This window comes from Daphnia carinata, chromosome 9, assembly GCF_022539665.2.
Source record: "Daphnia carinata strain CSIRO-1 chromosome 9, CSIRO_AGI_Dcar_HiC_V3, whole genome shotgun sequence".
NCBI lineage: Eukaryota > Metazoa > Arthropoda > Branchiopoda > Diplostraca > Daphniidae > Daphnia > Daphnia carinata.
The window spans coordinates 4894015-4914857 of record NC_081339.1 but is presented as its reverse complement, the minus strand read 5'-3'; the positions used below and the strand labels follow the sequence as shown (position 1 = coordinate 4914857).

Sequence of the window (20843 nt, the reverse complement as noted above, 5' to 3'; positions counted from 1 at the left end):
CATTCGGCGATAATGAACGCACACACGTTTCCAGCTACAACGTATTTTCAAATGGCGTCAACAACAAACATCCCCATTTATGGGACGGAAACACATTCACATCTATGCGAGCCCCCCCCCCCCTTTTCTTTCTTTTGAGACGGGCAGAATTGGCCCCGACGAGTTGATGTTATTCCAGTCCCCTTTTTACCTAACGACAGCCGAATGGAAACAGAGACATTTGTGTCTTCGCCGTTCCATCAAAAGAGAGAGAAAAAAAAAACAGAAGCTGTTCCAGCAGCTGGAACATAACCCCTTGGTAGTACAAGCTCAATCGGGTAGCTCTCAATTTGGTTGGAAAGCATTGGTCGGGTGTGGATGATGGATGGATGATTACGTGTTCCAAAAAAAAAAAAAAAGCCACAACAGCTGGAACACAAAAAAAAAAAAGAAATTCAGAAAGCAACAAATATTATAGACATTAATCATTTAGAAGAAAAAGAAATGTTGTGTATGTGAGAGTGGGGGGGTTTGATCCGTTGCCCTTTTGGCGGCCCTTCTATCGTGAAGGTAGATGGCGCCGTGCGGGAATTCACGTCCCCCCCATAAAAAAAAAATGCCATCGCCCAAGCGGACGGGATTGATAAGCCGCTCACGTCCGGGCCATAAAAGCAGCTGGATATGCTCTTCCCCCCTTTTCTTTCTCTTTTTGATTTTGAAATGCAATTCTTACGTGAAATGTGTAACGAACGCAACCCCCCCCCCCTTTTTTTTTACACCAAATACAGGTTTTAAAAACTCGCGATTGCTCAAGAAAGAAATGAAATCAATTTCCCAAAAACGAACAAAACAAAAGGAAGAAAAATTCAGAAAAATGGTTCGTGAATTCGCTGGGTGTGGGCTGTTTACATATTGGGATAGTGCTGGACAATGTAAAAAAAGAGAGGCAAGGGGATCGAGCGTCTCGAACATGACAACCCCACTAAATAACACATCCATCTCGGTGGTTTTCGAGTTGAAACCAAGTAGGTCTTTTTTTTTTTTTTTCTATGAATTTTAAAATGTAAAAAATAGAAACGAAAAAAAAGCCCAGCTGCTGTTCGGCCAGCTGATGGAGAGATTCATATCACGTCCATTCACATTTCAAATTTCCTTTTCTTCACCTTTGGATAATAATAAAAAAAAAAGGGAGTCATGCCCAAAATGATAATGACGTGCTATCCACCATCATCTTTTTCTTTTTTAAAAAAAAAATGGGATCGTTGTTTTAAAAAATTCGAAATGCTGATGAACTCCCCTCCCCCCTTTCGAAAACACACACAAGAGATATCCCCAAATGAAACTTAACGTCGTACATTCCTTATGTTACACTAACATTAATACGATGGCCCTTTAATCGAGAACATCCTCAATAAAAACTCAAAGAAAAGGCGGATAATTTAACAGCTAAAAAGGAAGGGAAAATTTATGGATAATGCACCTGGTTCGACCTGGATGACCCCCCCCCAAAAAAGAGGGGGGGATAACAAGAATAGGGGCGCAAATGAAATGGGATTTAGGGAGAAGGGGCGGACGCACATCAAACAAAAGAGTCCGTTCCTAAATAAACTTGGGCGTCAAGTCTATTTACAAAAGTGATTAAGACAGGTGAGAGCAAACGGACAAAAAAAAAAAAACACCCTACATTGCCAATTAGCCGGGCTATTCAAAAAAAAAAGGGGATGGCATATTTCAAACAAGTAGAAGAGACTAACAACATCAATGTTTTGTTGTCAGTTTCAACTGTTTGTGATCGTTCAACAACAAAAACACGGATGAAGAGAAAGTATAATAAACAACATCATCTGCCTACGCGCAAAAATTTAAACATGACGAGATCAAAAGGCATTGAAAATAAAGATGCTAAGTTGATGGCCATTTTTGAAAATGGCCAGTCTGTTAACTCAATTTCCTTGGGGTTTGTGTTATCACACGGAAATAGCTGATGCCCATCTGGATTTCTTTTTTTTTTTTATAATAAATAAAAAAGCGGACGGAATGCAACGACATAAACCCATTGAGATACAAACACATTCACGGGATTTGATTACATCTGGAACGAAAATAAAAAAGATATCAACCCCCCCCCCCTAAACTCTTCCAAGTCGCTTTTCATGAAAAACAAAACGACTCGATCCATCAACCGAAGATTTAAAAAAAAAAAAGGGGGGGGGGGGGAAGCCGCCATATTGCCGGGGAAAAAAAAACAAAAAAACTGTAAGACGAGCGACGCGTTCCAGTCATAGTTTTCCAGGTTGTTTATTCCAGAGCGGAACCATCTGATAAACGCTAACATTTTCTTGTTCTACATTGTTACGTCTACGCCTCACGGACTCTTATCATTTTTTAAAAAGCGGGGAGTTTTTAAGCTGAATCCATTGTCTAAACTATGAACGAGATGTAACCAAAGAGACACACACACACACACACACGATGACGTCAATGCATCAAAAACAAATGCGCATTGGCGTGTTGTGATGGGCGGGAGAGTTCAAACAACAAGATGGCGACTTAAAGTAGCTGATAAAGCGAAATAATGTTTCAAACCTTCTTGCGCGTTGCTGTAGTCCTGGACGGGCAGCTGGACCGACGTCTCCATGGCGTCCAAACACTCGACGAACAACGGCGCTATTTCAGACGCTTCGGGAGGGCCGTCCGGGTCGCACCAGGCCAGTTTCACGTAGCGATCGACGACCCGCGACAAGTCCGGCCTGTTGGCCAGCCGAGGCGAGTCCGCGTAGAGCGGCCAGTCCTTCTGGCACGGCCGGCAATCGCACCGGAAGTAGTACTGCTTGGATAGGCTCGCTTGGCGTTCGCTCCTCTCGTGCAGGGCGTAATGGTAGCCGTAATTGTCCAGCAGCTCCTCCCCTCTGGCGATCCGGCGGATGACTTTGATGGCGATGACGTCGCCGTAACAAACGCGGACCACGTTCGGATCGCACGAGTGATTGATGAGGCTCAACACGGGCATGGCCGCCGATCCGATTTCACAGAGCCGAAACTGCTGCAGCGGATGATGCGCTCGGCGGGACGTGCCGGGCAGCGGAACGGCCAAATGGCCGATTTCATGTGCGTTGCACGGGTAACTTTGAAGAAGACGGAGCACGGCCGCGGCCAGCACTTGATCGGGATCGTTATCCGGTTGCATCAGACTCGTTAAATAGACGGCCATGACGGCCCTGCGGAAGAGATCGGCAACAGAGCGTCGCGACGTGTTGCCAACGAGCCGATGGATGGTGCCGTAATCGCTCGAATCGTACACCTTATCAATGCATTCTTGCTGCTGTTCGGCCATCAAGATCTTCTGACGGCCCGTCTTGAGGACGGTGCGCACGGCCAGCAGTCCATTGTTGCCAACTCGTGTGCGACGGAACACATCTGTCAATCCGCATTCGGATCGATGGTAAGCGGCCCACGCTTCGTCCCGACACACCGTACTGCAAAATCCCACCTGAAAATTTTGAAAAGAAATTTATTGATTGAAAACTCTTGATTGATGTAATCACGTCAATCTATGACATGCGCTTAACGTGAATTTTACACGAGAATAGCCACACACAGAGAGAGTTTTTACGTCAAACTTTCTTGAATTTTTAAAAAGATGAAATAAGATTCGGAAACCTGAGAACATCGGTGACACGGTACGGGTCCGGGTGTCCAGTGAAGGCAATGATGGCAATGCGATTCTTTGAATTCCGTCAGTAGGATGGAAGCGAAGGCCTTTTCAACGATGACCGTCGTGCCTGTACAACATTTCATGTTTTCTTTACAAGTTTGACAGTGCGCAAAAATCGATCTTTACACGTACACGTGTGTGTGTACACACACAATATTACAGCTTCATTTTTGTGTGTGTGTGTGTGTGTTAAGTCCTTTTTGACATGCACATGGCACCAGATTACGACCATTGTGAGTTTCGGCCCAGCGGGCGGTTTGAAAAACATTTCCGTGAGATTTGACGATTAGTATATGACGGAGAAGGAAAAAAAGGTTGCGTATATATCTTTTACCTATGTGGATGTCTTCAGTGGCGACCAGGCAACGACCCCGATCGACCGAATCCGTTAGTTCGATTGACGTTGAAGCGGCCGGCAATAGAATGTTCCTGTCCCGGTTCAGCTCGGGCGCCAATCTCCTTTTCTTAATGATTTCTTGTTCGATGGACGTGGCATTTGACATGCATTCAGTGACCTCCATAACGTCGCCCAGTTTTCTTATCTTTGACGTAATGCTAATGAGCTTGTCCTTGTGCTGTTGGCCGGCCGACGCCAGCAATTCTTTGGCCAGATTAAAGCTCTTGAATGCTTGAGTGACGTGTCCCAATTCCTGCCAGCAATTGCCCTGTCGTTCGCGTAACTTGTGCTCAAGATGCTTCGGATAGCCTTGGTCAAGGGCTAGTTGTATATCTCTTAAAGAGTGCAGCCAGTCTGACATGTCGTGGAACACGGCCGATCGATTGGCGTACGCCAGGGCTAATGATTCGCCCTCGCCAACCATCACGCTGCGATTGTAAGAGGAGATTGCTTTCCAGTTGAGTTTCTTCTGGTAGTGATTGTTTCCTTCAGCTCGATGACTAGCAGAGAGGCTTTGGCATTTGGGAGGTGAACACATTTCTTGTTTCGCAAGCTCTAGTGGCTCTTGGAGGCGTTTTCCCACAGCAGTTGTTGCCATGATGAAAGAGATTCGCTGAGCATCACTTGTGCAAGTGGAGAATCGAGCAGACATTTCACTGACTCCACCAGCCTCTTCCAGGTCGTGACAGATCTGGGTGAACAGATTGTCGAAATCCATCTTGTTCAATCAAAGAAACAGTCCTGATTAGAACACAATAGGCTTGGCTGGCAAAGTCGCAGGTCCAAGAATGTTAATCAAAAGATTTTCTTTTCGTCAGCAGCAGCCGGGGAGGTTTTCACTGGATGAATTCTGACAAAGCAGCAGGGGGTGACAGATTTATCACAACAGTGGGAGACCTTTTCGAACCCAGCTAAGCTCACAGGCAATCAGAAAAGTCACAGTCGTACACCAAACAACAAGAATAAAAAAAAAAGAAAGGAGGACTGAGCATGTTTTCCACTTGGGTAATCAAGACACGAGTATTCTTTCATTCATCACGCTGAGATGATAACGAGAACAAGCAGTTAGAGCAGCTCGACTGGAAGTAATACAGATCCGAGTTAACACGTTAAACACACCAAAAAGATAGTAAACCAAAGGCGATGAGATTACGAACGAAAATAATAAGACGTCGTGTTGCATCAATTTCACATGACCTCCATGTCGGAGGCGCGATACCATGAAAACTTGGACAACAAGAAATTTATCAAAAACGCGCCAAAGATGGAACCCGTCTTCTTTTTTTTCTTTTGTTTCTTTCAACCAATGAATTCCTTTCTCCCCCCCCCGCCACGTGAAAAGAAACATTTTTCGTCTGCTATTTAAAATTCTTAGAATTCGCTGTTGCATGGTCGTTAAAAATAAGGAAAGGTCGCGTGAGTTATTTGTTTTGTTTTTTCGCATTTTTATATTTCTCTCGGGTATATAGATATTAGTTTTTATGATGAAACAATTTTCGTATTCATTTTTTCTTTCAAAAAATATTAAACTTTGTTTTTTTTTAACTGTTCACAACAGTCAGCTTGCTCCGGCGCTTCTGGGGGCCAATGAAGCTCATTCTTATTCTAATGACATTGTCAGTTTCCTTTTTTTTTTTTTAAATATATTTTTCCCCAATTGGTGGGGTCCCAAACGGACTGGCTGCTATCATCGCCTGACAATATAAAAAAAAAAGTCGGGTCTGGGGCCCAGGATATCTGGTTGTTTTAAAGGTTTCTTTCACATGTTATTGTCCGTCTAAATACGTTTTGTTTTGTATGGTTCCCCCTCTCCAAAAAAAAAACCTCCATTCCGTGTGTTCCAAGAGTTATATACCACACGAGAAAGATAAGATTTTTTTTTTCTTTTTCCTCCAAACGTTTCCTCTTTTTTTTTTTTTTTTTATTGTCTGTCCCTTTTTATTTTTCAATTTAGAAAAGGCTAAAAGGCAAAGAAAAAAAAAAGGCATCTATCTAAATATTATACTAATGTTCGACGCATTTTACATGTCCAACATATTTATACATCGTAAAACAATCTTTCCCGAGGAAACAAACAACGAAACGTAAACACCGTGGCAAAGTGAGTCCAGCATGGCCCGAGCAAATTATTAATAGATGTTATTTTCCTTCCTTCTGTAGTAAGTATTGGAAATTGGCCAAAATGGCTCGATCAAAAATCAGCTGGTGATTCGTGAAAACAAGCAATATAACCAATTTGTTTTGCTTATCGTGCCATTGCTACAAAATGGTAAGGTTTCACGAGGAAAGAACGCTACTGCGTTCGGGCGTGTGTTACACGCAGAGAGAAATAAGAGACAAGTATATTCACGAAGGAAAAAAGACACACGTTAAAAGCTAAGGGAACGTTAGCATTAAAATACAACTATACCTATAGGGTATTCCGGGACTTTTAGCCCTGAGGGGGGGTAACAAGTCCCGACGTCCGTTCTTGATTTTTCCCCACGCCGAGTTTGTGTGTGTTGTAAAAGTTTGTCTGCTAAAGGTAAGAACTGGTTTCTCCTCTATAGGTTTTTTTTTTCTTTTTCGTATTTCATTCGTATTATTTTTTTTTTGTGTGTGTTGTTTTCTATTCACTCCCTTCTTCTCGTTTTCCCCGTCAGGTCTGCCCCTCAACGCACCTGGCGATGCAAGAAACCGAAACGAGGGAAAATGGCGGCGCCCTGCGGCTGTTTAGCAGCACCTTCAACCCAAGACTTTCTTTTCAACGTGAATAAAAAAAGCCAAAAGAAAAAAAGGACGACGACGTTGAGGACCAAAAAAGCCAGTCCCCCATTTTTTTTTCTACCCCGCCCAGGGACCCACCAAAAATGACGTGGTGCACGTAACAACGAAAGAAGTGAGTAAGAAAAAGAAGGAGGTGGGGTGGACCTAAAAAAGAAAAAAAAAAACTCCTACCTGAGGCTTGGATGAACAAAAAACAGTTTCAGTTGCCCGTTGGACACGGTCTCGTTCGGATCGTTCCATGTTTCGTTTCCTTTTTCTCGTTTTTTTAAATTTTGATCACGAATGATTTGTTTTCTGTCGCACAGTCAAGTGTCGATTAAAACGCACTGGGATTACTTCAGCTACGAGCAGACGAACATAAAAAACAAAACACGATCGCACTTTCTTGCACCGACCACGCTGTGCCAAACTCTAAGACGGATTACAATTTGAGACAATTCAAACAGTGAATCAAACAAGAAACAAGTTGTTGTGTAATTGTGGTTGAAGGTTGTTGTGTGTGTGTGTCCTATCGAGGAGAAAAAAGCGAAGGACGCGAGTTTCTAGAAGTCTCTGTTCTAATCATTAACATTTGCTTAATTTTGTGTGTGTCTATGTGTCTGCTGGCAGCGCCATTGCTGAAAACGTGGTAAGTTTGCTTTCTTTTCAATTTTTAGGAATATCAGACCCTTTTTTTTTTTTTTTGGCTAATGTTTCAACCAATTCAACACGCTTGAATACCCTTTCCAAAGTGGCCCGTTTTTTTTTTTTTCTCGTGAAGGCTATTAAAGAAAATGTTTCGTCACTATCAAAAGAGGGCTTTTGATCAATGCTGAATATTCAGCGTGACGGAACAGCCAGACTCTTCCTTAATCGTATAGGCCAGTCGTGATGTCCCCCCTTTCACTTTGCGTTGACATTGAGACAAATGGCAAATAATATATTTCCAAAAAAAACAAAAAAAACAAGAGGGAAAATGAGAACACGCTCGGCTAACTTTGGACTTTTCTAGATGTTCACATAACTTGACGCCATGAACCATTTTTCTCTATCCCTTTTTTTTTTTGTTTTTTTTTTTTTCCAACATGGTCCATGTCGCTGGAACATTCCGAGAATATCACATCGTTCGTTAGTACCAACCGGACTTGTTTTCCTTCTCAGCTTGACAATTCTATAATCTCACGGCCGAATTTTTGTTTTTGGTTACATAACGGGGAGGCTGTGTGTCAAAGTTCATTTGCATATGACGTACAAGGCGGTTATGTTAGAAACAACAACTGGCGATGAAATAATTAAGCAAAACCCACGTCGAAACTGGTTCCCCGGAGAACAATGTGTTTGTGTGTATATTCGAAAGAATGATCTTGACGCAACGTTCATCATCATTTCGATTCCCCCTTTTCGCCACCAATGATTAGAGCTGCGCCACCACCCCGACTCTATTAGACGAATTTTCCAAGCCCCGCTCCATGATGGATGCATCTCCAAATGCTTTTTTGATCTATTTTCATCGAATGGGGCCCCTCACACGAAGCGCATCGAAATTATGCCCCGCTTTCAAAATCAACAAACTTATTATTATTATCTTTTTTTTTTTTTTTTTTTTAATTCGTTTGCGCGATCAACTCATTAACTCAACACTTTTTTTTTTCTTTGCTCGTAGGCATTTTTTTTTTCTTCTTAGAATTAAAAAAAAAAAAAACGGACATTTCAATTGTCTTTTTTTTTTTTTTTTTTTTTTCGAAAAGAAAAATTGTCTTTAATTTTTTGACAACGTCAGATAAAAATCTTCCGATAATTTGAAAATTTAATGAAGACAAAAATGCGTGTGAGAAGAAAACACAAAAAGATCGAATAAAAAAAAACCAAAAAAAAAGAAAAACAAGTTGGAGCCAGTCGACCGAAACGATTTTTGTGGCCCGTCTTCTCGAAGCAGCTCTACAAGTTAGTGTTGTTGTTTTGTTGTTTTTTTTTTTTGGGCGTGGGTTGCGCGATTGGGTAATCAGGCGAATGCCAACCAAAAAAGGGGAAACTAAAATAACAAAAGAATTTTATTTTTTTTTTTTTAAAAGAGAGGAGGGGGGGGGGGGTTTAGGCTCGCCTTTCCTCGTGACGATAGACGATTGACGTCATCTGTTCACAAATCATCAAATTGTTCAACTGTCTTTCTCTGTATGGGCCTGTCGGCGTGATCTGCCTTTTGTTTTTCTATATCCCCCCCCATACCAAAAATGAAAATGGCAACGTCTTTCGTGTCGGCATTTATTTAATTTTTCTTTTTTTTTTTTTTTAATCCGTGTGGGGGCGCTATGGGCGTTCTATCTTTGATCGTTCAACAACAACAACAACAAAAAAAAAATACATTTATCGATTGTATCCTAAAAGGTTTTTCGATCGTAATAGATCGCCGTTCGTACATCCAATGCGAGAAATATAAAGACATGCGTATTTACTATTATTGCGCAATAACGTGAAAACAAGTGCGGAAACGATTTTTTTTTTGTTTTTTACGGTTTGTTTCTTACTGATGGTCCGTTCTTTTTTTTTTTATGTGGCCAGCAGAGCTTAAAAGTGGCCCGTTTTTTTTTTTTTTTGCGGCTTGTGTAAAATATATTTTCCAGCCACCCCCCCCCCCCGTGACAGGTAAGAGAGTTAAGTAGTCCAAAGAAAAAAGCATTACGTCGGTACCTTCTATATAATAATAAAAAATAAAAATGTGTAATGCATTTGACGGTTATTATGCGGATGATGGAACATTTCTTTGTGGTTGCTGCTATTAGCCAAAACACTCAAGTTGAAAGAAAACAAAAAAAAAAGCATACCGGATATTTAAACTCGAAGGGAATTTTATGAGAGCGCATGAATGTCATTAAAATCAAGAGAATGTTCACGATTGTTTTTCATTTTCAAAAGAACAACGTCAAGTGTACAAGAGTGATAAGAAGCCTCACGTCCCCCCCCTATACGTTTCTCTCTTGGAAATGATACACGCGTGCCAGTTTTATATATATATATATATTTTTTTGTTTCTTTCCCCCACCCGACGTACAAAGTCGGGACATCAATCTGCGTCCTGACGTGTTCAACAGTTCAAAGTTTTCATGTCTGTTGAGAGAGAGAGGAAAGATGTTTTGTTTTTTTTGAAATTCCCGCCCTTCGTTTTTTGTTTGGCTCGTGTCCCGTATGTGTCGTTGGTGCTGCCGACGCCGCGAATACCGAAGGGCGTCGTTCTTTTTGTTATTCAAAACAAAAGGGGGGATTTTTCTTTTTTCTTTTCTTCCTTGTTTATTCAATGACCAGGAAAAGAGACGTGACGTCATTTAAGAAACTCCCCCCTTAAAAAAAAAAATGCATTTCTTTTAATGACCCTATAAAAAATTGTTTTGAAATGTATATTGTCTAAAAAAGAAAATCACACAAAAGAATGGATTCATTGAAAGTCAATCTCCAAATTCATTTTTGTTTTTTTTTGTTCTTTTTCAGGTGGGTGTAGGACAGACAAAATTCCAAAGCCGAGAAGAAAAGAAAGAATTAACGTTGTTTATTTCTTTACGTTGGTCCGTGAAGTTGCTGTTTTTTTTTTTTTGTTTTTAAATATTTCTCTCTTGTCCGGGCGAGGTAAAGTGATGTGTAGTGCGGAAGTGATTGCTCCTTGTCGACGCGGAAGAGAAGCCGCACGCATCAATCACACGCGAAGAGATGCGTAAATTCCGGCTCGTTGCCGCATTGGGTCGCCAGCCGACGCAACAACAACAACAACAACGAGAGGTAAAATGAAATTTTATTTTCTATAGGGCGTGGCATTCAAATTTTGCCTCCCCCCCCCCCTCCAAAAAAAAAAAAATGGTGGTATTTTCAAGGGGAAAATGAAATTGAGTTTTAGACGCTTGGCATTTGTGTTTTTTGTTTGGCATATTTTTTTTTTTTTGATAGATTTATTTATGTTTTAAAAGAAATGCGTGTGTGCGCTATAGGGCACGATGTATAACAGAAATGCCGCCAGGTAAAAACCCCTTCGTTTCTGTCGAGTTAAGGAAATATAAAACACAAAGGAGGGCGAACTTTAGAAGGCCCTTTAATAGCATAGCGGCGAAAGACATGAGACCAAAAGGAAAGAAGAGTGTTGCATGGCCGACGTCATTTGGGCCTCTAATAACGTAACGTAAAATTTAAAAACAAGCAGGGCTATTTTTTTTTTTTTTTTTTTTTTTTAATACAAATGATCGGGTCTAATACAACGTAGCTGTCGAAACTATAGAAATAAATTTGTTTAACTTTAAAGGTTCGGTTGTATTTGCCAACCAAAAATAAATTTTTTTTTTTTTTTTTTTTTTTAAATTTTAATTTCCCGCTCTGATTTGATGTGATTTTTAAAATAAGATGTTGAAAGGGGAATGACAGTCAAAACACACAATACCGTTACATATTTTTTATTTTTTATTTTTTTATGTGTTTTCTTGTCTCACCACAGGTGGGAGTAATAGCAAATGGCAACGGTGTTAGTGTCGCCAATGGTCCGGAGACGGCCGCTTCGCTCTTAGCTGCCGGTTTGGACGCTCGAGCCGCTGAATTGGTAAGCTTTCCCCTTTCTTATCAAAATTCTTTTGAAATCTTATGCAAATGCGCATTGTTTTTTGTTTTCCTCGTTCCTTGAATATAAGAAAAAAGATACACACACACACACACACAAAATGCCGATAAAGGGAGAAAAAAAAAAGAGAGGTTCCGGTGTAAATTGATATTTGGGTTAGGAGGTAAGGAAGGGCATTTTCAAAATGCGTATAATCAAATTCTAAACAGACACGTAGTTTTTCATATATTTAAAACACATTCGATACGCTGTTCACGTCGAGTGGAAACTTGTCAAGGAATTTCCTTTTTTTTTTTTTTGTTCCATCGTTTTTTTTTTTTCCCCAATTCTTAAAAAAAAAAAAAAATGGACAAAAGACGATCGTTTTTTTTTTTTTTTTCAAATAATAGTTCGTGTTCCCGCCACATAAAAATGGCGTCACCTTCGGTTCTGATGGCAAAACGAGATCGACTCACACACACGATGGGTTTTTTTTTTTTTTTCGGAATGTTCCAGGTTGGGGCAGAAGGAAAAGTTACCACCTCTTTCCGGTTGAAACGGCACGCGTGTCTTTAACGATTTCTTGTGTCTTTTCTCCTCCCCATTTTTCTCTTTTTAAAAAAATAAATTACACACGAAAAAAAAAAAAAGTGAAGCGTTTATGACGATTGGAACACGCGCTCATTTTGGAACAGCCGCCAGACTTTCGTTTACAAGTGAACTGTAATATTTAAAAACAAAGGCAAACTCTCTTTTTTGTTGTTGTTGTTGTTGTTATTTTTGTCAAGAAAACAAAAGAACGATCGTTTCCTTGACGTTAAAAAAAAAAAAAATGTCCAGGCCACCGGATGAACTTTTTTTTTTTTTTTTTTCAAATTCGCTGACGTAAGGACATCCTTGAAGAATGCGGCCTCACATTGGTCCGGCTGGAGAAAAAAAAAAGAAATGACAGTCGGAAATCATAATTTTTGATGCGTGTTTCGAGTATGACGTCATTTAAAAAAAAAAAAAAAAGACGCATATTTAAATCGCAATCGTTTAGTCCGAATTTCTATCAGGTATGGCGCAATACCATCAGCGGGACACAACCGCGTACGCTAACGTCGTTCACCCACCACCTGCCAATGTGAAAAAAAAAAAAAAAGAATTTAATTTAAAATTGAAGATCCACATCCTACCGAATGGGTGGTCCTTTTTCGAATCTTTCCCCCTTTGTCCGACCATCACTTCTAACGGGATAAAAAAAAAAAATAATAATAATAGAAACCCCTTTTATTTTCTATAGACAAGCTATTCATACGTACGGTCTTAATCATAACGTCTGATGCTCTCTCTCTCTCTCTCTCTCAAAAAGATGTATATATATACTGTATATTTTTTTTAAAGTCGGTCGGGAGGTTTGATTATCTCTTTGGGGGTGGTCTGTTACGGGTTAGCCCCCTTTTCATTTCTTTCGTGATGTCGGTTAGGCTTCATCTATCGATGGCGTGCCGTAATGACCCTCTGTGAAATGCCTGCGGCTGTTTAAGGGTTAGATCTTTTTTTTTTTTTTTTTTTTGTCCCGTTAGAGATGGTGAAGGAATCAAATACGAAAAAAGGGGGTTCATTTAACACGGTTCTCTTTTTTTTTTTTTTTTTGAAGAGAAATGAACGGGAGATTAAACGTCATTTAAAGCCGCAGTCACGTCATTTAGGGCGATGAGTTTTCTTGTCTAATTGGGCGGAGGGGCTAAAAAACAAAACAAAAAACGTTTGATGTTTTGTGTCGTAGCGGTTTTACGTTTAGCCTCGCTCGAGAGATTTGCTGTTTTCCGAGCTATTAGTGCGTGTCGGACACACTTGTAAATCTCTCTGTGTGTGTTTGCAAATAAATAATTTCGACGTTCAACCGTTGTCTTTCGAAATTTGAGAAAACGATACAGAGAGGCCTCTCCTCCGTCAAACTGTCCCACATATTTAAATTTAAAAAAAAAGAAAGGCTCTTTTCTATTTATTTATTTATTTATTTTTTTTTGCTTTTCTCTCCCCTCTTTTGCTGCGCCTTTCTCATGGAAATTTAGAGAAAAGATAATCATCGTTAGATCTACTGGCAGGGCCGAAAAATACCCAACAATGTGAATATCATTATTTCCATCAGTAACAACAACAAAGAGAAAAGAAAAGGGGTTTCGTGTTTTTCTCGACGTACAACTGAAAAAAAAAAAACTGTCCAATTCCTAAATTTTAAGGGGAAAAAAAAAAAAATCGAGGTACAAAGAAGAGCTTCTTGGTGATTTTCCCGGCCGGAACAAAGTGGGAGGGCTATTTTGATTAAGATCTAGACGCGAGTTGCCGAACCCTATTTCGGAAGGTGGATGTCCTTTTTTTCCTCTCATGGCTCGAGGCGTTTGCAACCCCCTTCGTTCGGGTAGTCACGTTTCTTTCATGCGCACGATTGTCATTGCGCAAAATGTCTTAGCTTTTGATCCATTCAAAACGTTGCCAGATCGTCTAGTATTTCTTTTTTTCTTTTTTCTTTTTTTATAAAGAAAAGCATAACATTTCCAGCAACATGTTTGTGTTTGGAATAGACTTTTCTTTCTTTTACACGATGAAAGCATTTTCGGGAAAGGGTTTTTTCGTGAGCATCCGGCATTTTTTCTTTACACCGACGACGGACTAAAGGTTAAAAGGTTCACACACAAATGAAAGGTTACACAAGCCAAGGCTCGATTACGTTCATCACCGAAAAAGAACAGGGATAAAAAAAAAAAAAAATTTCTTTTATGAACGAACGATTAACATTTGTTTTTTTTTCACGAAAAATTTATTCGTAATTCTTTTGTTTTTCGTAAAAAAAAAGAAAGGGCGCGTCATTTGAATTTCGAACAAAAATCCTGAAAAAAACATTGGAGTTGTTTTATTTTATTTGTTTTTTTTTTGTTTTTTTTTTGAATTCCGGTCGTTGGAAGTAAAAAAATAAAAATATTCAGCGTGAAACGTTCAATTATGAAGACAATTGGCCGTTTGGCTGATTCCAGACGTCAAAAAGAATCAAGACGAAAAGCGCGCCCCCCCCGAAACTTTTGTTGAAACAAGAAAAGACAGTAGTTGCCTCCAGCTGGTTCTTTTTTTTTTTTTTTTTTTTGTCTTCGGGAGAAAAACAACACGAACGATTCTCTCGGTCATGATCACGTTATTCCAACACAGCTAATCCATCACGTTTTTTTTTTAATTTTTTTTATTTCTGCTTTGGCTACTTTGCTTTTCTTTTTTCTTCTTCTTGAAATTATAATTTCATCCGATTTGCTGGGACTCCTCCTCCTCCTCCCTCGATCTTTGGTGCCTTTTTGAAAAGTGTTGGATCGGCTAACCAACAAGGTGATCATGTCTGACAAAATTCACGATCAATTTCATTTTCGGTGGCGATGGAATTTCAAAAAGTCGGTTGAAAATCACGAGATTGAAAAATCGCATTCAATCAAGATGGGTACACACGTTTTTTTTTGTTTTGTTTTTTTCGGCCACAACACCGTAGCGTACGTGATTATTATAATTAGCTGACACCCTGAAAAAAACAAAAAAAAACTTTCTGCTTTTTCACGAAAAATGTGTGTCGGTCGTGCCCTGAAATTTTGGTTTTTCTCTTGTGTTGTGCGGTGGTGAACAGTTCACGACCTTTTTTTCCTCCTCACCAAAAGATTTTCGTTTTTTTTTTTTTTTTTTTTTTTCCTATCGTGAACAAAAAAAAAGATGGCGGCGTTACACAAGAGTCGATGATGCTGCCCAATTCTTTTCTTTTCAAAATGGCGGTTGTAATGAAGCAAAAAAAAAAAAAAGAAAGAAGACATTTGATTGATGTCCTCGTTTTCTTTGAAAAAAAATCCCGTAACGGATATAACGCCGGCTAAACTCTAGTTCATATCATTGAAATGATAAAAATGAAATGAATAGAAGAAATCAATGAGGGAAGAGAGAAAACTTAGACGTGCCGTTGGGTGCCACGCCCCAGCCTAAAAAAAAAACAAAAAAAACAAAAAAAAAAACAAGAAATACCTTCAATCGTATCGACTTTCAATCTCAACCCTGTTGGGATTCCCTCGGCCCAAAACGAAACCTTTTCATCAAAATTTGAAGAAAGCAAATGTTTATATTTACACGCTTGAAATGACAACATTTTTATTTGCGAGTGTGGACGGTAGCTCTTGTGTCTTACAGGATGTTAGCCCCAAACAAACCTCCTTTTTTCTTTTTTTTTTTAACTACCTGCCATGATGACACACACGTTTTTGAGGTGTGTAACGTACACCTCGCGTGTGTCTTATCACGTCGGCACACGCGCCCCGTTTGAATTTCTATTTTTATTTCGCCTCTTTTCGTTATGGCAACGCCGCATTTCTCATCTTTTATTTAACGACCATCTTCCCGTGAAAAGCGTCCCCTTCCATTCCTTGTTTTTTTTTTTTCAGAATAGAATAATATTAGTTAGTAACGTTTTGTACAGTACCCTTAAAATAAAAAAAAAAAAAAAAAAAAAAAGAATAATGTAGACATGCAAATCGGGAGAAAGATGATGGGGGCTCTCTCTCTTTGTCTAGTCGCATCGATCATCTTTCTTTTCAGGGGGTTACCTGAGCGTCTGTTTACAGCAGCACGAATGATGATGAGGTTTCCTTCAAAAAAGAAAAAATTCTTTATTTACCGCAAGAAAATGTTTTTTTTTTTTTTTATGTATACAGTTAAAGTCTATACGGCATTTCATTGCGTATAGCGGTACATCTTTTTATGGAATCCGTTTCACTTGTCGTAAGGGGGGGGGGGGGGAAGCCTCTGATCTCATTTCATTTCATTTTTTTTTTTTTTTGGAACGGCTTCCTATTTGAGAAGCAGCCGAACGATAATGTCAGACATAAATTGCAGGTGGGCCGGTGGGGCTTATGGAATCCTTACGTTTTTTTGTTTCTCCTCCCCTTGAAAACATAATGGAGAGAAAGTCCTCCTTAAATGGCGAGACAACATCGGGGGCTGATCGATGGCTTATCCCATTTCAACTTCCGTCTGCCTATTTCTCCATCGTGTCCAAAACAGATGATAATCGGGGTGTGGTGTCCCGACAGCTCCTAAAAGTCCCCTCCCTCTTGGTCTTTTTAAATTCAAGAAATGTTACACGTGTAATCGTAGCAGATGCATGCGGTTCATCATGTGAAGACGTTTGCCTTTCGTGTTGTGTGTGTGTGTGTGTACAACGTGATTGGCAAAAAAAAAAAAAAAAAAAAATGGCGTTGCTTTCGCGATTTATTGTAGGGGCCGTCGTCATTCGATTATCTTTGCACCTTTTATCGTTCGTGTTTTTTTTCTGTTTTTTTTTTATTTTATTAACGATCTTTTGTAACCAATTTTCATTCGCAGGCCTCGGCCACTCCTCTGCAGCGGGCCGCCGCCGAAGGCCACGTCGATATCGTCCACCAATTGCTCAAGCACGGAGCTGACGTCAACCACCAAGATTCGCTGGTAAGTCCCCCCCCCCCTTTTTTATTTTTTTATTTATGTTTTATTATTTTTTTCGGGAAAAAAAAAAAAAAAAGAAATTTGATTGTTGTGTCGCGCGCGCGATGGATGCCTTACGCAACAGCGGGGGAGTAGGAAATCTGAATAATCAGCTGTGAATAAGGAAAAACATAAATTGCCTTGGAGATTTGTCGGTTGTCGTTCAAAATTCCCGGTTTTTTTTTTTTTTTAAATTTTATTTTATGTATTTATTTATTTAAAAAGGTGATCAGCTGATTCTTTTCTTCGTATCAATACGTAAGATGACACATTGTGTGTGTGTGTGTCGATGAGTAATCGTTTGTGCATCGATCAATGCCGCCCAACTTGTTGTCGCCCTTGTACGCTGTCCAACACGATGTTTAGAAAAAATTTGCATACCGCCTGCGGGCTTTTAGCCTAGGGGGGGCCAATTGAAATTTTTCCAAGAAAAATTTAGTGGTTAAACATAAATGATATGAAAATTTGGTTGGGGAGGAGGGTATCCATTCACAAACGGTTTGATGCTCAATTGTTTTTCTTTTGGTTTCCCTCGATGACACATTCGATTCGCGTGACGATCGACACGCTGTTTATTCACGGGGGAAAAAAAAGTTTGTGTACGGCAATCAACGTCGTTACGATGATCATTTCTTATTATTTTTTTTTTTTTTATCCCGCATGATAATTACCATAGAATCCGACTGCCTATTCTCCCATGACCTCCTCTCACTCCCGCGTGCAACACAATTTCGATGTTTTTTTTTTTTGTTTTTTTTTTTTTATTCACAGCTTTAAAAAAAAAAATGACTAATGTTGTGTGTGTCGCACATCTCCTTTCATTGCGAGACATGTTTTTTTTGTTTTTTTCTAATTTTTAAATGAATTAAATTGCAATTGATTTGCGTGAAAACAGCACGGGAACAGCGCTCTGCACGAGGCGGCCTGGAGGGGTTACTCGCAGACGGCCACCATCCTGTGCCGCCAGAGGGCGAAAGTCGACGCCGTCAACCGGGCCGGCTTCACGCCGCTTCACCTTTGCTGCCAGAACGGTCACAACGAAACGTGCAGGGTCTTGTTGTGGGCCGACGCCAATCCCGACGCTAAAAATCACGTTCGTTTTTCCTAATTTCTTTTTTTCTAAATTGTAACGTTAACGCATTTCAAATTTTAATTATTTTCATTCCTCTTCCTTTTTTTTTTTGAACAAAAAACATAAATAGTATGGTGATACTCCGCTGCACACGAGTGGTCGCTACGGTCACGCGGGAGTCATGCGCATCCTGGTCAGCGCTCAGTGCAACGTTTCGGAACAGAACAAGGTACGCCCCTGTTGGCTGACGTTTTCACTATTTATGTTGCCCTCATCATCTTTATTTATTTTATTTTATTTTATTTTAAAAAAAAAAAAAAAAAAAAAAAAAAAAAAAGAATGGAGACACGGCGTTACACATCGCCGCCGCCATGGGACGGCGCAAACTGACGCGCATCTTAATCGCCGCTGGCTGTTCGACCAACGTCAAAAATAAGGTTTTTATTTTTTTTTTTTTTTTTTTTTTTTTGTTTTATTTCAATTCAAATCCGCAATTTTTAAAGAAATAATTAAATTCAATTTAAAAAAAAAAAAAAATTGTATTTATTTCTTTTTAATTTTTTTTTTTTTTAGCAAGGAGAGTATGCGGTGGATATTGCCCGCCGGAAGGAATTTCACGAGATTGTTAGCATGCTTGTCAAATCCCCCCCTAAGGCGTCGGCCAATGGCGGCTCCCGAGGCACTCACGCTCACGATCGAAGTAAAAGCAGCAGCACCAAATCGAAATCGAAGAGGGTCAAGCCGGACAGCGCCACCGCTTCGAGCAAGGACGGCAGTCGGAGTAACTCGTCCAAACCCAAAGAAAGGAAAAGGGTAAAGTTCTTATTCATTTATTTCATTTTTTTTTTTTTTTTGTTTTATTATTATTTTTTTTTTCGTGAATAATAAAAAAAAAAACAAAAAAAAAACAGAGGAAAGAGAAACACGGATCGGCCGGCGAGAAGACGTTGAACGGCCACGTGGTCAATTCGCCTTACGGATGTCACGACAATCCGGAACTGGCCAAATTGCTGCACAAGAAGCTGAACGCGCTGCCGGACGAGCCGCTCAAACAAGGCGAGCAGTACTTCCTGGACTTGGCCGGCAATATACAGAAAGGTCCGGTCGGAGTCCCGACGTGCTACTGCGGACCGGTGCTGCACCGTCTCGAATGCCGGCTGGCCAAAGATAAACAAGAAATTCTACACCGACTCGATTCCGCTCATTTGAGACTGGACGCCAAAATAGACGGCCTGGAACGTAAAACCCAGCAACAGTTGCAGGGCTTGCAACGCACCGTCGACAGCCTCGGGCTGGAGAGCAGCGCCGCCGGATTGCAGCGGGTGCGCAACAGCATCGTCATCGACGATCCTGGGCACTCGACGCCGCCCTTGCCCAACTGCCTGGAACTGGTCAGCGATTCGGCCACGTCGCACTCTCATCGCGACTCGGACGACCCGGCCCAGCCGTCGCAACGGACCCACCAGAAGAGAGGGGCGAAAGCGAAGCCGGTGGAAGCCGATCAAGTCCAGCAGCCGCAGCAGACGGGCAACGAAGTCCAGTACACGATGGACAGATTAGGGCTCGATTCGGGCGTGCAGGAGTCGTCCAGCAACAAGCAGCAAGCCCTGCAAGCGCTGAAGAATCGGCTGGCCTTGACGCGCATTCAAGAGCAGCTGGAACTGGACGCCATTGTTGAGCACTATGAGCGACGCAGTCACGGCCACTACAACGGCAATGGCGTCGTCGTCGAAGACGCCCAAGAGGACGAAGAAGACGACGAGGACGACGACGAGGAATCGGAAGAGTCTGAAGACGAGGACATCATTTTGCCACCGCCGGCCATCATCAGTTCAGACAAAGCGTCCATGCTCTCTGATTCCAGGTAAATGAAGCCTCTTAAACTAAAGCTCGCAATAAAAATGGCCGTCTTTATTTTTGGATTTATATATATATATATATATATATATATTCTTGGAAAGGTATGAAAACTACGATTATCCGGCGTCCATTACGAAACCACTGCCGTCGTACGTGATGGCCGGCCAGGAGCCGCACCAACCAAGCGCGGTGGCTAACGGTTCCGGCGTGTTGACTTACCGCAATTTGCCCTTACCGCGTTACCATCTGGACACGACGACCGGATCATCGGGTACGGCCGAAGCGACGGCCATTCAAATGTTGAATGGTGTGACGGCCGCGACGACGGTCGTCGATATCCATCAAGCAAATCAGCCGGATCACCCGGCCAATAATTTGCTCGGCGTTATCATCGATCCGGTACTCTACGCCCGCCATTTTGCCGGCCATAATCATCACGATTTACGAGTCTATCACGACGATCAAGATCGTCATAACGATTCCGGTTACAGCACGCGGCCTGGAGAAAGTTCACAAGGGCCGTCACCTTCTCTTTCGGGTAACTGTTTAATTTGAATTAATTTTTTTTTTTTTTTTTTTTTTTTTTTTTTTTTTTTTTTTTTTTTTTTTTTTTTTTAAATTCAATTTTGGTGTTTGCAAATTTGTTTTATCGTTTAGTTGTTTCAGGGCCAGCTGAATCGACCGAAGGGGACAACACGGCCACGCTCAGCCCACGATCGACCCGTCGAATGGAGAATTTCCAGTCGCATTTTGCACGTGATTTGGCCCAGACGTTGCCCGCCATGACAAACGGTTCGTCTACCAATGGCTATTATCACCATCAAAATGGCAAGAACGGGGTAGTGGCCTACCCTCGAGTAAGGTTCGCCGTTCCAGACCATGAGCAATCTCATTTCCCACCCGGAACAATCAGCTCTTCGAGTTTGGTGTGAAAACAAAAAACAAAAGATAATTGAACAAATGAAAAGGACGAGCAAAA

General features: G+C 40.9%; 2 protein-coding genes across 3 annotated transcripts; one reads left to right on the top strand and one right to left on the bottom strand.

Annotated features, from left to right (window-relative positions):
* Window positions 1-2330: 2330 nt before the first annotated feature.
* On the bottom strand, window positions 2331-5354 carry LOC130688816 (SET and MYND domain-containing protein 4-like). The gene is made up of 3 exons (XM_057511820.2): window positions 4029-5354; window positions 3640-3761; window positions 2331-3469 (listed from the first exon to the last, which is right to left on the bottom strand). Exons 1-3 carry the CDS (start codon window positions 4807-4809, stop codon window positions 2510-2512), a joined length of 1863 nt encoding a protein of 620 aa, XP_057367803.1. The 5' UTR covers window positions 4810-5354; the 3' UTR covers window positions 2331-2509.
* Window positions 5355-7067: 1713 nt separating this feature from the next.
* Window positions 7068-20825, top strand: LOC130688237 (ankycorbin-like). Of its 2 annotated transcripts, none has more exons than XM_059497097.1 (11): window positions 7068-7485; window positions 10320-10604; window positions 11308-11409; window positions 16795-16896; window positions 17828-18025; window positions 18135-18233; window positions 18343-18441; window positions 18578-18817; window positions 18916-19868; window positions 19966-20402; window positions 20522-20825. In XM_059497097.1, exons 2-11 carry the CDS (start codon window positions 10536-10538, stop codon window positions 20794-20796), a joined length of 2574 nt encoding a protein of 857 aa, XP_059353080.1. In that variant the 5' UTR covers window positions 7068-7485; window positions 10320-10535; the 3' UTR covers window positions 20797-20825. The 2 variants fall into 2 exon arrangements, with proteins under 2 accessions (XP_059353080.1, XP_057367185.1); XM_057511202.2 differs by having other exon boundaries at window positions 7069-7485; window positions 20531-20825.
* The last annotated feature ends 18 nt before the right edge of the window (window positions 20826-20843 follow it).